General features: G+C 43.3%; 1 protein-coding gene across 1 annotated transcript; it reads right to left on the bottom strand.

Moving 5' to 3' along the window:
• Positions 1–361: 361 nt before the first annotated feature.
• Positions 362–14606, bottom strand: LOC311130073 (peripheral myelin protein 22-like). The gene is made up of 5 exons (XM_084162727.1): positions 14483–14606; positions 13524–13615; positions 13206–13299; positions 3146–3286; positions 362–2239 (listed from the first exon to the last, which is right to left on the bottom strand). Exons 2-5 carry the CDS (start codon positions 13599–13601, stop codon positions 2079–2081), a joined length of 474 nt encoding a protein of 157 aa, XP_084018853.1. The 5' UTR covers positions 13602–13615; positions 14483–14606; the 3' UTR covers positions 362–2078.
• Between the last annotated feature and the right edge of the window lie 2954 nt (positions 14607–17560).

Here is a 17560-nt window from a genome sequence, read left to right as displayed (position 1 = left end):
ACGCTCTTATCCAGAGCGACTTACAGGAGCAATTAGGGTTAAGTGCCTTGCTTAAGGGGCACATCGACAGATTTTTCACCTAGTCGGCTCGGGGATTAGAACCAGCGACCTTTCGGTTACTGGCACAACGCTCTTACCCACTAAGCTACCTGCCGCCCCGGTTAACATGACAGCTCATTAACATGACAGCTCATTTTTTATTTGATTGAGTGCCATGTAGGTTTGGCTATTTGATGGGAGAAACCTGCATGATGTAAAAAGCGTCCGTCTCATTACATTGTCATACATTCTTTCTCGAATTGAAAATTGAATCGAGCTCCTAGTGCAGTTATCATTACATTATGGCAACAGAGAGAGTCCAGAATTTGCATTCTCTTTAATAGCACACAGTTATCTAAGACCAACCAAATACAGTAAGGGATCCCACATTACACTCTTTCATGTACTGTACATTTTCACTTCCTCTCTTCAGTAGTTTACCATTACTCTTCAAGGCAGACATTGGACCATTTAAACAACATAGCTATTAACTCTGTAAATGGCTAAATAGTTACATACATCAACATTAAGCAATGTCTTGGCTATAGCTCTAATTGGGTTATTGTTATGCTGTGATACAGTAGTGAAATATATAGAAATCCCCGTAGGTAGGAGCTGTTTTCAATTTGGTTTGTTTTATTAATGAGTCTACATACTAGATAGTCATAGATATGTTATTAACATTATATCAAAAATAAACATAAGTCATGTACTTTAGGGTGGCAGAAACTGCAGCTTGTCAAACTTCAAATATGAAATAGAACATGTGTATCACAACTGCCGACCTCTGTCCATTTTCTCCCACATGGCAAGGCTAATACTAAAAATCATGTCCTCTATTCTGCCTTGATCAGGTTGGAGGTGGCTGCCTCGGAGCTTGCTTGACCTTCTTTGAAATATCTCTATAATGTAATCAGATATAAAAACTTAAAATCAATTTGGATCTGGCTGCAATGCCCTACTAGTTGTTACAGTACTCCGTCCAAGAGGCAGGTTGGTTTCTAGCGTGTTTACTGGTCGTACATATGCTATAAACACAAACAGATGAACATGGCATGGCCTTACAACAGAGAGAGCGAGAAGACAACAACCCAGATCAACGCTGTCATTTATCTCACGTTCTCCAGCCTTGAACTCTGTCTAAAACAGAGGAAATCAAATGGAACTTTGGCAGGGCGTGCTAATACTGACATTCCAAATGGCATTCCAACCAAAAAACTACTGCGCCATCGCCCCGACTCCAACCCAACTCCAATGCTCCTCTTAGCTGAACAATCACAGCTGACTGTTTTTCTAAAGCTTTATTTAGACAAATCAATGATTTCTCTATAAACAGAAGCAGTTAGGCATATGGACATTACACTGAAGTCTACTTCTCACCCTGACGTTTATAGTTACTTCATAAGTCAAGTCATTTGACTGTAAATGAAAATCAGTAATAGGAATGGTAAATACATAGCACCATCTTTGTTGAAAAAAAAAAGATAGAAAAATAACATAAGAAATAAAGTTGAAAAACATCTAAGCCATTATTTGGATGTTGCCACTTTTTGTTTTTGTAAAACAAGCTCAGTTACACAAATTCCTTCTAGCTCTCCATTTTATACATGCACTTTGGTTAAAATAGTTCAAAAACCATTTGTATTCATTTTTTGGTGGTTTACAGAAACAGAGTGTCTAATTATTTCATCATTAATTAGAAACATATTTATCAGCTAAAAAGAAGCTTGTACGAATATCTTTGACGGCAGAGCAACACAACAATACTATGTACACATATGTAAAAAGTGTTATAAATAGGCTTTAAACCATAGATACTATATACATTTCAAATTCTGACAGTATTGTTTCATCATGTCATCTTGTTTGGTTGTGTTTGGGTGTTACCTCTCAGTAGATGCAAACCTTGGTGAAGAAGGCTGTGGACCCAGTCAGATAAACCAGTCCTCAAGCTTCTGAGTTTACTCTCCTGAGGGGGGGGGGGGGGGGGGGGGGATTGTTAATGCTGAGAGTGGGGTGGAGGTTAGGGGACAGGGGTCTCATTCCCGTTTTCTCAAGATGACATAGATGAGTCCGCTGATCAGGGCCAGAGGGAAGGCCACCCAGGCCAGGATATAGGCCCAGCCGAAGGCCTCAGTCTCAGGCACCCACTTAGGACTCATCACCGTATAGATCACTGCTCCACTCATCACAAACAGACCTGGGAGGAGAGGAAAATATGAGAAGAGGAGAGAATAGGAGAAGGGGGAGGAGGAGAGGAGATCAGGGGATGAAGGGGGGAGGGGGTCAAATTCTTAAGATCAAATTATTGTGTTTCACGCCATCATCACAATCTGCAATGGTTCATGGAAGTTGTCCTAGTATGAACCATGCTGGGCAGCAGTAGAGGAGAGGTGGGGTGAGTAGGGTCAATGCTTCCCAGATGGATTCCCCCAGCCAGTTATTGCATCACACTGTGTCATGGCGGCTATCGAACTATGAACAGGGCTGTTAGATTCCTCACTTCCTCATCTAGAACCCTGGCCTGCTTCCAAGTTTCAACAGAACCCAGCCCTGCCCATTGTGAACTGGCGTGACATGGCATGGTCTCTGTGTTGATGTTAAGTTGTTTGTTGTTCACCCCCTACGTTTTCAGTCTTGACATTTCCACATGTGTGAGTGTCTCTGTGCCCACTGGCATGGTCTACAGTGCCAACCTGGGAGGTTAAAAAAGGCTGCCAATGGTGGACACAATAGACCAGAAGAGGTGTTGGAATACAATAGATCCTATTCAAGTGACACAGACAATATCAGTGCACTGACACAGACAATGCAGAAGCTGTTTGTACAACACATTCTGTGAGTGTGTCCACTCAGGTGTGGCGGGTGCATAGTACGGATGTTTAGTGAACAGCTGGTGTATTGCTTGAATACAACAAAAAGCTTTAGGCCCCTTTATACCATAAAGCTTTAGGCCCCTTTATACCATAAAGCTTTAGGCCCCTTTATACCATAAAGCTTTAGGCCCCTTTATACCATAAAGCTTTAGGCCCCTTTATACAGTGTACACTTCTGAATATGACTCTGTTTCAGTTTATTTTGTCTGGATGACATAATTGGAACTTACTGGCGAGGATCTGGAAGACCCCAGTGAGGAAGAAACGTCCTCCCTTCTGCAGGGTGAAGAGCTGACAGAAGAACAGGAAGAGAGAGATGAAGCTGAAGATGATGGACAGGATCATCAGGGCCTGCACCGCCTGGATCCACTCTGCAGGGAAGAGAGAGGGAGATTGTCAGTCAAGTCTACATAATATATTTAAGCAGTAAGGCCCGAGGGGGTGTGTTGTATGGCCAACATGTCACGGCTAAGGGCTGTTCTTAGAAACACAGAGCTACAGAGGACCACACAGGATACATGGACGCTACATGGCTATGCAGTACATGGATATGAATTGGCTATACATTAACATATGCATTAGAGACTCTATACATCAGACTTCACTTTCTATTTACAGCAACATGAGCCTTGTTTAGTTGCCTGAAATCCTTAACCCATAAGAGTCTAAGCCAACGGTGGGTGTTCTACTAAGCTATATGGAATTGTTTTAAGAAGGTCATACCAAGGATCATTTTAATATTTGATTTTGAATTTCAAGACCCCTTGAAGTATCTTTTATTTTTATGATTTGATAAACAATTTGATTTGGCCTTACTGCTATTAGCCCATACAAGCGCATTGAATAACAGATTCACTACATGGAACAACACAAATATCAAAAGAAAGTTGGTTCTGAAGTGTCTGTCCTATATCTGAGAGATATTTTATTTTATTAATTTAACCAGGTAAGCCAGTTGAGAACAAGTTATCATTTACAACTGCGACCTGGCCAAGATAAAGTAAAGCAGTGCGATAAAAACAACACAGAGTTACATATGGGATAAATAAAATGTACAGTCAATAACACAATAGAAAATCTATATACAGTGTGTGCAAATGTAGTAAGTTATGGAGGTAAGGCAATAAATAGGCCATAGTGCAAAATAATTACAATTTAGTATTAACACTGGAATGATAGATGTGCAGAAGATGATGTGCAAATAGAGATACTGGGGTGCAAATGAGCAAAATAAATAACAATATGGGGATGAGGTAGTTGGGTGGGCTAATTACAGATGGGCTGTGTACAGGTGCAGTGATCAGTAAGCTGCTCTGTCAACTGATGCTTAAAGTTAGTGAGGGAGATAAGAGTCTCCAGCTTCAGAGATTTTTGCAGTTCGTTCCAGTCATTGGCAGCAGAGAACTGGAAGGAATGGCAGCCATTGACGGAGTCGAAAGCCTTGGCCAGGTCGATGAAAACGGCTGCACAGTACTGTCTTTTATCGATCGCGGTTATAATATCGTTTAGGACCTTGAGCGTGGCTGAGGTTCACCCATGACCAGCTCGGAAACCAGATTGCATAGCGGAGTAGGTACGGTGGGATTCGAAATGGTCGGTGATCTGTTTGTTAACTTGTCTTTCAAATACTTTCGAAAGGCAGGGCAGGATGGATATAGCTCTGTAACAGTTTGGATCTAGAGTGTCACCCCCTTTGAAGAGGGAGATGACCGCGGCAGCTTTCTAAATCTCTGTGGATCTAAGACGATACGAAAGAGAGGTTGAACAGGCTGGTAATAGGAGTTGCGACAATTTCGCAGCTAATTTTAGAAAGAAAGGGTCCAGATTGTCTCGCCCAGCTGATTTGTAGGGTCCAGATTTTGCAGCTCTTTCAGAACATCAGCTATCTGAATTTGGGTGAAGGAGAAGCGGGGGGGGGGGGGGGGGGGGGGGGGCATGGGCAAGTTGCATCGGAGGGTGCAGAGCTTGTGGCCGGGGTAGGGGAAGCATGGCCAGCCATAGCAAAATGCTTGTTGAAATGTGCGATTATCGTAGATTTATCGGTACTGACAGTGTTTCCTAGCCTCAGTGCAGCGGGCAGCTGTGAGGAGGTGCTCTTATTCTCCATGGACTTTAGTGTCCCAAAACTTTTTGGAGTTCGTGCTACAGGATGCACATTTCTGTTTGAAAAAACTAGCCTTTGCTTTCCTAACTGATTGTGTATATTGGTTCCTGACTTACCTGAAAAGTTGCATATCGCGGGGGCTGTTCGATGCTAATACAGTACGCCACAGGATGTTTTTGTGCTGGTCAAGGGCAGTCAAGTCTGGGGTGAACCAGGGGCTATATCTGTTCTTAGTTCTGAATTTTTCGAATGGGGCATGCTTGTTTAAGATGGAGAGGAAAGCACTTTTGAAGAACAACCAGGCATCCTCTACTGACGGAATGAGGTCAATATCCATCAAGGATACCCGGGCCAGGTCAATTAGAAAGGCCTGCTCGCTGAAGTGTTTTAGGGAGCGTTTGACAGTGATGAGGGGTGGTCGTTTGACCGCGGACCCATTACGGACGCAGGCAATGAGGCAGTGATCACTGAGATCCTGGTTGAAGACAGCGGAGGTGTATTTAGAGGGTAAATTAGTCAGGATGATATCTATGAGGGTGCCCATGTTTACGGATTTAGGGTAGTACCTGGTAGGTTCCTTGATAATTTGTATGAGATTGAGGGCATCTAGTTTAGATTAGATTATAGGACGGCCGAGGTGTTAAGCATATCCCAGTTTAGGTCACCAAGCGATACGAACTCTGAGGATAGATGGGGGGCAATCAATTCACATATGGTGTCCAGGGCACAGCTGGGGGCTGAGGGGGTCTGTAGCAAGTGGCAACAGTGAGAGACTTATTTCTGGAAAGGTGGATTTTTAGAAGTAGAAGCTCAAACTGTTTGGGCACAGACCTGGATAGTATGATAGAGCTCTGCAGGTGATTGCAGGTGCTCTACAGTAGACTGCAACTCCGCCCCCTTTGGCAGTTCTATCTAGATGGAAAACGTTGTAGTTGGAAAAGGAAATGTCTGAATCTTTGGTGGCCTTCCTAAGCCAGGATCCAGACACTGCTAGAACATCAGGGTTGGCGGAGTGTGCTAATGCAGTGAATAACTCAAATTTAGGAAGGAGGCTTCTGATGTTAACATGCAAGAAACCAAGGCTTTTGCAGTTACAGAAGTCAACAAATGATAGCACCTGGGGAGTAGGAGTGATACTGGGGGCTACAGGGCCTGGGTTAACCTCTACATCACCAGAGGAACAGAGGAGGAATAGAATAAGGATACGGCTAAAGGCTTTAAGAACTGGTCCTCTAGTGCGTTGGGTACAGAGAATAAAAGGGGCAGATTTCCGGACGTTGTAGAATAGATTCAGGGCATTATGTACAGACAAGGATAACAGTACAGTGGAGGTAAACCTAAGCGTTGGGTAACGATGAAAGGGATAGCATCACTGGAGGCACCGATTGAGCCGGTCTCCGCGTGTGTGGGGGGTGGGACAAAGGAGCTATCTGAGGCAGGTTGAGCGGGACTGGGGTTTCTACAGTGAAAAAGTACAGTAAGAACTAACCGAAACAGCAATAGGCAAGGCATATTGACATGGGAGAGAGGCATAAAGCAATCACAGGTTTTATTCGAGAGAGCTAAGACAACAGCTGGTAATGGCGATGAAAGTTTGAGCTGAGGCTAAACAGATAAACAGGATGGGGTACCGTATAAAGTAACAGTCCAGCAGGCATCAGCTGTGTAGCTGAGTGATCATAAGGTCCAGTGAACAGCAATAGGTGAGTCCGGGAGCAGTTCAGTGGCTGCTACGGCACAGGCGAGCAGGAGGCATGGCTGTTGATTGCGTGTGCTAGCGGGCCGGGGCTAATGGGAAGCCTGTTGAAATCACATCAGACGATGAAGTCGGCAGACCAGTCGTGATGGATCGGCGGGGCTCCGTGTCAACACTAGGAGGTCCTGTCCGGTTGACAGAGAGGTAGATAGCCGGGAGATGGGCCTGGCACGAGGCTAGCTCAAGGCTAACTGAGGCTTGCTTCAGGACAGTGGTGATTAGCCAACAACAACAACAGCCATTCGGTTGCAGCTAGCTAGTTGCGATGATCTGGTGTTAAGGTCCAGTGATTCAGTGATTCCGGCAGAAAATCCGATATGCTCTGGCTCGATAGCGCCAGGCTAGAGCTGGCTGGTAGGTAGTGCAGGCCACGGACAATGGTGAAGACCACTAACGGTGGCTAATAGCAAGTAGCTAGTTAGCTGGCTAGTTTCAGAGGTTCTAGATAAGAAGGTATAAAGAAATAATAGAATCCGTTCCACCTTGGGTGAGGCGGGTTGCAGGAAAGTGAGATTGAGAAATATATACGAAAAAGGACCAAAAAAAAACAGGCTATTTACATGAGGACACTACAGAAAACACGACCGTACTGCTACGCCATCTTGGAATTTGATAAGAAAAATCAGGAAACATTTGTAATTTTTTTACACTAATTTAACCCCTTATTTTTGGCACTATACAGTCTCCATATATACTTCCATTCATTTTTTCAACTGGTACCGGGGGAAATTCAGGTGAGTCTTGTGAGGCCTGTGGGTATCCTAGAACAAAACAACCGACATGTACTCGAGAGAGTCTCACCTTTGCACAGAGGGGTCATATTAGTGTGTAGCCCAAACTGTTCGGACGCTACAGACAAAAGTTGGCAGATCGGCTGTACCGACTTCAGACGAGTCCCAATACGCTTGTGGGTTTGTAATGCAAAATGGAGAATACCATCGTGTTCGTGAGAGTCTCATCTTTCCATAGAGTTTGTAGGCCAATTTCGCTACAGACGATTTTGTGAGAAGACTGTTTTTCGGGATGTCTCATGGTCTGACAAACACCGCTCTAGCTCGGTCACCTTTCACCATAGATGCGGAAGTGCGATGTTGGTGGATTGAGACGGATATCTCTAGCTTAAAATGACAGATTTTTGTATTTTGTATTTTTCAAGGCAGTGCGGACATCGACCACAATAATGGTACCTAGGCATCTTGTTCCTGAAAGCATTGTAGCCTACTCAATAATACAAAGAGGCCCTTAAGACATTGTGTAAGATATTGATCCTCTGGTTACTGTGCCTACTGCTGTTCAAAGGCCAGGTTACTACAGCACAGAAAACCCTGTTAACCCATTATAGTAACCTGTCCTGACAGCCAGGGACTTTGAGCAGTAGCGTTGCGTGGGTAAAATCACTTGGGGAGCCAAGCAAAAAAAAAAAAAAAAAGCCATATTACAACCTGTGTTGTGAAAATTGCATTGTTTGCAGCTCTATAACCTGTTAGTTCACAGGCTTTGCTACCGTGATATAGAAGGCAGAGACAATAAGAAGACAGTGGCAGAATAAATTCTTCCACACCTTTGTTTTATCACAAAACTGGAGAGCAATATCTGTCCGGTGTCCACAAAACATATTGCATGTGACAAATAGTTACATGACCTACAGCATTGTCAAGCAAGTACATTTTTCGGACTACTAAGCTACTGATTTAGAACCACAGAGACGCAAGTCGCAAAGAAAACAGGCACTGCCTCCACTAATCCAGCATAATTTCATAATCAAGTCACCTCTGCTTAGTCAAATACAGTGACAACTAAAAGATACCAAAAACCATTTAGTCCAATCAATGTAAGCTAAATATGATGTGGCTGTCCATGGTACTGATTTCTGTGTGTGTGCGCGTGTTTTTGTGTTCGTGCAAGTAGATTAACATGTTGACTCACCCTACTTGTAGATAAACACCAGCAATGCCATCCTCCTCTTTTATGTTGCCTAAACAGTCTGACTCTGTCATTCAGTACACACTTTTAGTTTTTGTTGTGCTAGGCTACCTGGCTAAAATGCTTGCTCGCTAGCCTAACTTCCATTCATGGGCAAGGTTAGCTAGTTAACATTAGCCTTCTACATCTAGCTACATATTGAACTTCCATCCTCTCAGGCCAGGGGCACAATTTATACATTAATGATTGGATCAGAATCGCCGTTATAATCATTGGCCGGTACGGAGAATTAGTTAAAACCACAAGTCCAAATCCCTATGTCCATCCATGGCTAATTTAGGAAAGGGATGATTTTAGTTAGCTAGCCACCGGAGGACAACAACACAACGAGATTCAACAATTCAAGTTTTTTTTGTCAATGACGTTTGGCTTTTGAAGTGATGTGATTGGTGTGAAGCCAAATCCAAACTGGCTTCCCTTGACACTTTTCTTTGGTGAGCCAGGACCATTCACAGCTGAGCTCACTCAGTTTAGCTCAACGCTGATTGGCTTCCCTTGCATTTAATGCTACGGGCGGCAACAATGTCATACTCTTTTTAACCAGACAGCATCAGATAGATGGGCTACGCATACTGAGACAGAGGGGCGCTGTTTCGTTCACTTGGATGCTTTCTCCGGTGAGATACATCCAGTCTCTTGTGAATTGAAGGATATTTATGAAACGCAAAGAGACGAATGATACAAAATAATGTATGTTTTTTTCTTGGTTAATTTTTTGGGGAAGCCAGGCTTCCCTTGGCATCCATAAATACAAGCCACTGACTGAGACATAGCCCCCCACCACTCTGTGTTAGCGCTACAACCACAGCACTAATGCCTGGACTTCCAAGCAGCTCTCTTTCTTGTCTGAGGGTCATGCATGCAGCCTGCATCCACTTTCAGGTTTCCTAAGCCAGCTCCCAGCTCCCTTCCTAAGCCATCTCTCCCTCCCTCCATCTATCTCTCCCTCCCTCCCAAGCCATTTCTCACACATCTCTCTCCCTCTCACTTCATGTTTAGCTGTGTCTGCTGCTGTCACTACCCACATGTTGTTTTCTGCTGGAGCTCTACCAGAGTATTTACCTCTACAGAGCCAAACAGACATTTATATTTGGACTACGTGGAACTCTTTTCCACATCAAGTAACACATGCAAGCAGCAAAATTAGATTTAAAAACAGATAACAATATACCTTATGGAATAGCGGGGACACACTTAGTGTGTTGTGAAATCTGTTGTGAATGTACTGTAATGTTTTTTTAAATTGTATAACTGCCTTTTTTAAATTATACTGGACCCCAGGAAGAGTAGCTGCTGCCTTGGCAAGAAATAATGGGGATCCTTAATAAATACAGATACAGACCTGCATGCCCCCATAGGATACTAAGGACACTGGACCATAGTCAAGTAGGAAGATAAGGTTCCAGTATACACCCTGCATCCTCCATGTCTTAGTGTTAGAGTTTGGAGTAATCTCTCAGGTACCAAACTCACTGTGCATGCTTGTTTTATTTAATTCATCACAAATCCAGTGGTTTTTGAGACCCTGCTCAGGCTGCTTTAGCACCACTAATTGGTTAAGAAACCTTAATGAATGATTGTGGCTAAGACATAAATGCGTAAATAATGTTGAAGTAAGGAGACAGTTGGCTTTGCTGTGACCTTGAGTGATCACACATACAGTAACCACCACCAGCAAAACGACTCTGTCCACAGGCAGACACATGACTAATTTATAACTGTTCTTTCGGTTTACATCCATTTGTAGATTGTTTATACATCTCCCATGATGTAGCTTTCCAGGAAACTAATACAACTTGTCATGAGAGGTTTGGGGAAACAACAGGGTTTGATGGTTTATCAAAGAGTCTGTGCCCATGCTACACTCACCCCAGACCAGAGCACACTAGTAGATAGGAGGTATGACAGAGGACATAGCCAACAACACTACTATCAAACCCATCCACTGCGATACGACAAACGCTATTTATATCCATGAAAGCTTTACACAAAACCAAAACAGCTCTCATAGTAAGGCTAACGATACGGTAATTTATACTCAATGTGTAGACCTCAACATGATAACGTGTTACATGATCCTTTGTTGGTCGCCACTTTGTTTTATATCAGGGTTCTATAAATATCTCCTGTTGATAAACCAAGCTTTTCTTCCTCTCTTCCCCTGTCATACCAGAAGACTGTGACATGGGGCATTTCCTGGTGTGAGGTGTGGTCCTCTGGGCCCACAATATCTACCATAATAAGAGTCCCTGTTGTGCTTGTGTCTATGGTTATTTCCATTCTATACTCCATGGGTATACCCATACAACAATACGTTATACTGTACTCTATTTATATAATTTATACAAAATATACAGACAAATATTTTTCAGGAATAATTGTTCTTAGTTTGTCGAGTCCTGACTATCCTGAGGCACAAGGCCATATCTGCTGTGTATGTCATGTTATTGTCAAGCTTCAGCTGAAAGATTGAAGTGCCAGCTCATGGCTACAGTAGAGATCATACCAGCTGGTGTCTGTCCATCACATGTAATAACTCCCGATGTCCTCCCGAGTGGCGCAGTGGTCTAAGGCACTGCATTGCAGTGCTAGCTGTGCCACTAGAGATCCTGGTTCGAATCCAGGCTCTGTCGTAGCCGGCCGCGACCGGGAGACCCATGGGGCGGCGCACAATTGGCCCAGCGTCGTCCAGGGTAGGGGAGGGAATGGCCGGCAGGGATGTAGCTCAGTTGGTAGAGCATGGCATTTGTAATGCCAGGGTTGTGGGTTCGATTCCAGTATAAAAAAAGTAAAATGTATGCACTCACTAACTGTAAGTCGCTCTGGATAAGAGCGTCTGCTAAATGACTAAAATGTAAATGTAATATAACTAACATACAGTAAGAAGCTGGTGTGGACATTGCTTAACTGTAATTAGTGATACAAACTAAGGACTGGATTTCCATTTCAGGGGCAAAGTCAGGTCAAGTGCAAAAAACATGGGTAAAAAATAAACCAATCCCCATGTGGAATATAAACTACATAACTCCTAATAGCAAGATTAAAAATAAAAGGCCACCCAGTGGGCGTGACCATTGTTGGTGCCTCCACCCCGCCCTCTCAGTAGAGAGCCTCAGATAGGAGGCTTGCCTTGCCACTCTGTCCTCATGTTTAGCTCATCCAGTCCAGGCATACCAGTTGTAGTGATTGCTCAGCAAAACACTGCAGGGGCCTTTGAACAGATTGACTGGGTCGGGCTGGGCCACGTGCACATGAGTACAGACTCCACAACACATACGCCTCCTTATAAGAAAGAAAGAAAGAGAGAAAGAGAGAGAGAGAGGCTCCGCTGCCTGTCTCACTAACACACACTGGGGTGTGAGTTCAACCAGCTCATTCTAGACTCATGACATCATCTAGCTACAGCCTGTTGGGCTTGAGGCTACTGCAGTTAGTTCTGTAGTACTGGGTCTCTAAGGCAATACATGAAACTATTGAACACAAATTCTATAGTATTACAGTGCCTCTAGAACCATGTTTCTGCTAATTGTAAGATAACCTACTGCATATCCATATCAAAACTTCTAATTTAATATGGTATTGTTTCTTGTTGCAGTGTTTCCCTCCAACCCCTGTTTACTCTGGTCTGAATCTGTCTCATAGACAAAAACACAGCTGCTAGGTCCTGGTTTTGTTAATGATCTGGCTGTATACAGGATCTGATTCATAGGCGTGACCAGAGCTGTCAACACACTGTGTTCTGTATGGGGTGGTCCAAGGCCTCCCTGTCTGCACACACACACAATCCTGCTCAGATCTAACACTTTAAATACCCTAAAAAGCCCCATTTATGCCTGAATATGGACATCACACCACAACTATCTATACAGAGTTTCACATTCTCACACCTAGATGGCAGTAGAGTCTCATTGGAGCCTGATGCCCATTAGGGGCATGGTTAAATAATAATAAAATAATAATAATATGCCATTTAGCAGACGCTTTTATCCAAAGCGACTTACAGTCATTCGTGCATACATTTTTGTGTATGGGTGGTCCCGGGGATCGAACCCACTACCTTGGCGTTACAAGCGCCGTGCTCTACCAGCTGAGCTACAGAGGACCACAGGAGTTAACAGGAGAGTGAGTGAGCGCGCTTTCAGGGCCAAGGCCAGTTATAGTTAATCACACTTCAAGGCTTCCCACGTCTTACTGTCTACGATCTTACAGTCAACAAACAGTGCTGAACTTATTCTCAAGACACACTTAAGAAAAATCTCAACCAGTTTGATGTCAAATGGACTAACATTCAGAATATCCAATTTATAGGATCTACAAATAGATATCTACAGTATATCCTTTCAAAATAAGTTCACTATTGGACAATAGGAGGCATCATCAGCATCATGGCTGAAAAAAAACAAGCCACTGCAGCAGATGTACACAGTCAGTCTTTACTGTATCTTACCTCCAGTGTTGGCCGGGTCACAGTGGTATCCTCCATTGGTTGTAGAGCAGTTCTTCCAGAGGTCTGAACTGCTAGCGGACCCTGTTGCCCAGGCCTAGAGGATTAACAACACAGTGCTGCTATTAACAAGAGAACACTGCAGACAAATAGAAAACACCTACAGATAGCAGAGATGTCAACACTTTAAAACAATCTATTGATTTCCAAATAAAATATATGTTAATCTATTTTTTTTTACTGTTTTGAATAATTATCGTAAATGAGAACCAATTATTGATAATAATCAGATAACTCAACAGATAAAGAAACTTCACTTACATTGACAATTGTTGACACAAACAGGAGGACTAAGGCTGCGATGTGCAGGATAACGATTCCCAGTAGTAGGAGCAGCATATTGTCAGAAGGAGCTAAATGATAAAAGAAGGAGAAAGTCAGTTTCTGAAGGTCTCTCTCCAGTTCTGTGGGACTGGGACATGGGTGTGTCACTAAAGGATTTGCAGTACCCTGCCTTCAACACAGAACAGAACCTTCTCTGAAACTGTGGAATGTCTTTATTGGAGAGAGGAGTTCTAAAAAAGAGAAAGTGTTTGTCCAGCTGATATTCAACTTGTAATACACATGACAAATCTTAGCTGCATTTTTTTCTCCCATGTTTAAAATTGAATAGTCACTATTATGTATGTCCAGTTGAAATGTACAAGTGTATACCTATACTATTGTTAGTGTAGCCTGTCATTACTAAATCATGAATCACACCCTTAGTAAGTTTCCCTGCATGAACAAAATAATAAAAAAAACGTTGTTTTCTCCATGATAAATAAATAAATCTAGGTAAAAAACAGACCACCTTTCACACAGCACTGCAGGTCCAGTTGGACCTAAAATATGTTCTACTAAACCACACAGAGATCAGTGGCTACTTCCCAAATTACTTATGCCAGTTTGTTTGTATATGTTGCATGCGTATTCTCAATAAGTGCGCATGAATTATCAATAAACAATTCGACTCCATCTATCTAGCAAAAATATAAAAAATAATAGAACGGAAAAGGCTACTGTATGTCGACACGCTGATAGACGAAATGTAAAATGAGCAGAACCATCCGTCAAAAATGTTTTTATGGATGTTATAAACCAAGTCGCTCCCCTGCCTGCCTCGCGTGCGAGAAGATCTCAATAACTTCAATTGTCTGTTCGTGCCATATGTTCAATGCGCATGAGATTATTTAATCTACAGAAAAAGTTAACCACAGTTGGAAGCAAAGTCAACTTACTCAGTACGACTGCAGAGTGATTATAATTCCACAAAAATGGTTTTCTGCCGAAAAGCGCGCAAAGCAAGTTTCCCCGAATCCAACAACAGTTCCAAGTTCTTCTGACTCGATTGATGTCAAGGGCAGCACTGCAGTTATAAAGTATCTCATTATGGAAGTACAACGCCCAAGCCGTGCGTCGCTACGTCAGGGAGTGCCCCTCTGTGATAGGATTCCCGATATATGCTTCTGAATTCAAGTACATAATCACGCAGCAGGAAAGCAGTCCGGAAGTTACTCCAGTGTGCTTGGAAGTTATTTCATGACACATTGTTTGCTTGGATACATGGATACCATGAACACATAATGACATTTGTATTCGAGGAATGTATTAATATCTCTCTGGATGGAATTCCTTAGACTTATTACAGAAATATTGTGGAGATATGAGGGTCATTTCTTTGCCTAAATATTATGGAACTAGTATTTACATTTATACATTTTAAATTGATGACTCCACTCAATTTTGATATGTGATATATTGAATAGACTTAAAACAAATCCAAATATGAACACGGATGAGCTACATATGATTTTTTAAAATGTCAAATCTTAGTTATTGTTGGCCTTTGAACTTTAATACAGCTTTAATACACCTCATCATTTATCTCATGTTGAAACTGAGAGGGGTCAGGGTGGATGTAACGTAGCTTACTGTACAGTACAGTGAGGTATGTTGGAAGTGCTCCAAACTGAATAAATACTGAGGTCCCTCCCTCCGTCCAGTCAGTCAGTCATCCTGCAGGTGTTGTCTGGGGAATGAGGCACACAAACATTGTTGGTTCCCAGAGTGGGAACCAGCCTCTCTCCCACTGCTAGCCGAAAGTGTGGTCTGCTCTGTGAGTGACTCACCCCATCACACAGCATGTGTGAAAGTGTGGATGGGTGGGTATGACCCAGCCGTAGCGCAGCGCCTGTGGGATGTAGGCCTGCTGGAGAGGAGAGATATGATCTGGGGCTATCTCTGCCCTATCATCTGTTTGACATGACTCATTCAGCTGGGAGCCCATAGGCCTTTGGTCAAAAGTAGTGCACAATGTAGGGATTAGGGTGCCATTTGGGATGCAGCCAGGATCTAGGGCTATCCTCTATCCTCTGTTTGACATGAATAATTCAGCTCAAGGTGTTCCAACCTCTGTAGAGATGGATTCTACTCCTCTGTGTACAAGGAAGTTTACAGGTACAGATACAGATAACAGTGTAATAAAGTAATGGGTGTTGCTATGATCAAAATTCAGAGAGCCTCTTTTTGGTGTGAAGAGCAGTGGGGAGTCAAAACAAAACTTTAGCAGCCTTATTCCTGGACACAGATTATACTCAATTTCCTGGACTGGAGATTCTCCATTCAGCAGGAGTAGACTTTGGAGAAACTGGACCAAAATCTCTCTCTAAGTATGAAGACTCTCAGCACACTACAGCACTGAGACCTACTGGCAGTCAATGCTGCTTCACACTAAGTGAGAGACTGAATTCTGCATAGTCATGTGAAAGACATATTCTAGAAATTCTACTGTGTAAGGGTCTTTGTGGTCCAGATTAGGCTCATAAAATACACACACTTCAACACTCAACAGTCAGTCATTAGGCCTATAAGGAAGAAGACACCAGCACAGTGTTCTAGCCCTGAACACAGGGTGTGTGTTGGGTAGATGTCAAACACAAAGCATATGACAGACAGACACTTAATACACACCCAGTAGGTTAGTAGAGCAGCTCTAGACGCACGCACGCACGCACGCACGCACGCACGCACGCACGCACGCACGCACGCACGCACGCACGCACGCACGCACGCACGCACGCACACACACACACACACACACACACACACACACACACACACACACACACACACACACACACACACACACACACACAGACAGACACACACACACAGTGATATGGAGACATCATACTGCCCCAGAGGAGCTGAGGAGTGGTAGCCTGGTCCCAGATCAGTTTATTCAGCATATCCATATCAATGCCTTGCCAAACAGCACACAGATATGGGACCAGGATAATGGAGTAGCTCACTACTGCCTGAAATGAAAAGCTACTTAGCGCACCCTCCTAGCCCCATATATGCTAATGTTTGTAAAAGACTGACAAGAGTTAGTGTGTGGGTGGGTGGACGTGCCAACCGCTTGGGAGTGTTACATTACACCATCTGTTTATCAGAGGCCCAGAGCCAACCCAGCTGGGAGACAGTTAACTGGTCAGGTTCTGATCAGAGTCTAGCGTTGCATCTCTGTTACAAACTAGCTATCACTGTGATTGATCCACAGGTAACAGCCAAAATAAAGGAAACACCAACATAAAGATTCTAATCAGGGCATTGGGCCACCACGAGCCAGAAGAACTTTAATGCACTTTGGCATATATTCTACAAGTGTCTGGAACTGTATTGGAGGGATGCGACGCCATTCTTCCACAAGAAATTCCATCCTTCTGTGTTTTGTTGATGGTGGTGGAAAACTTTCTCAGGAACTGCTCCAGAATCTCCCATAAGTGTTCAATTGGCTTGAGATCTGGTTACTGAGACGACCAGGGCATATGGTTTACATCATTTTCATGCTCATCAAATCATTCAGTGACCACTCGTGCCCTGTGGATGGGGGCATTGTCACCCTATGGGGGCATAGCCATTGTAGCCAAAATAATGGCCTGCTCAGCATTTTTATACATGACCCTAAGCATTATGGGATATTTCTTGCTTAATTAACTCAGGAACCACACCTGTGTGAAAGCACCTGCTTTCAATATACTTTGTATCTCTAATTTACTCAAGTGTTTCCTTAATTTTGGCAGTTACATGTATGCGTTACAATACAGAGAGAACACATATGTTCAGAGACAGGGTGAAGCAGTTCAGAGAGAGGGTTAAGGAGTAAAGAGACAGGGTTAAGCAGTTCAGAGACAGGGTGAAGCAGTTCAGAGACAGGGTTAAGCAGTTCAGAGACAGGGTTAAGGAGTTCAGAGACAGATTGAAGCAGTTCAGAGACAGGGTGAAGCAGTTCAGAGACAGGTTTAAGGAGTTCA

Source organism: Coregonus lavaretus (assembly GCF_964263955.1).
Source record: "Coregonus lavaretus genome assembly, chromosome: 1".
Classification (NCBI taxonomy): Eukaryota; Metazoa; Chordata; class Actinopteri; order Salmoniformes; family Salmonidae; genus Coregonus; species Coregonus lavaretus.
Note: the sequence above shows the minus strand (reverse complement) of the source record. Positions and strands in the feature narration are given on the sequence as shown.

Bases quoted from the DNA above. Each gene is read 5' to 3' on its own strand.
- LOC311130073 (XM_084162727.1), bottom strand. From the start codon at position 13,601: ATGCTGCTCCTACTACTGGGAATCGTTATCCTGCACATCGCAGCCTTA. The intron at 13,300-13,523 runs GTAAGTGAAGTT...TTAATCCTCTAG, and splicing joins TTGTGTCAACAATTGTCAAT to GCCTGGGCAACAGGGTCCGC. The intron at 3,287-13,205 runs GTAAGATACAGT...TCTTCCCTGCAG, and splicing joins TGACCCGGCCAACACTGGAG to AGTGGATCCAGGCGGTGCAG.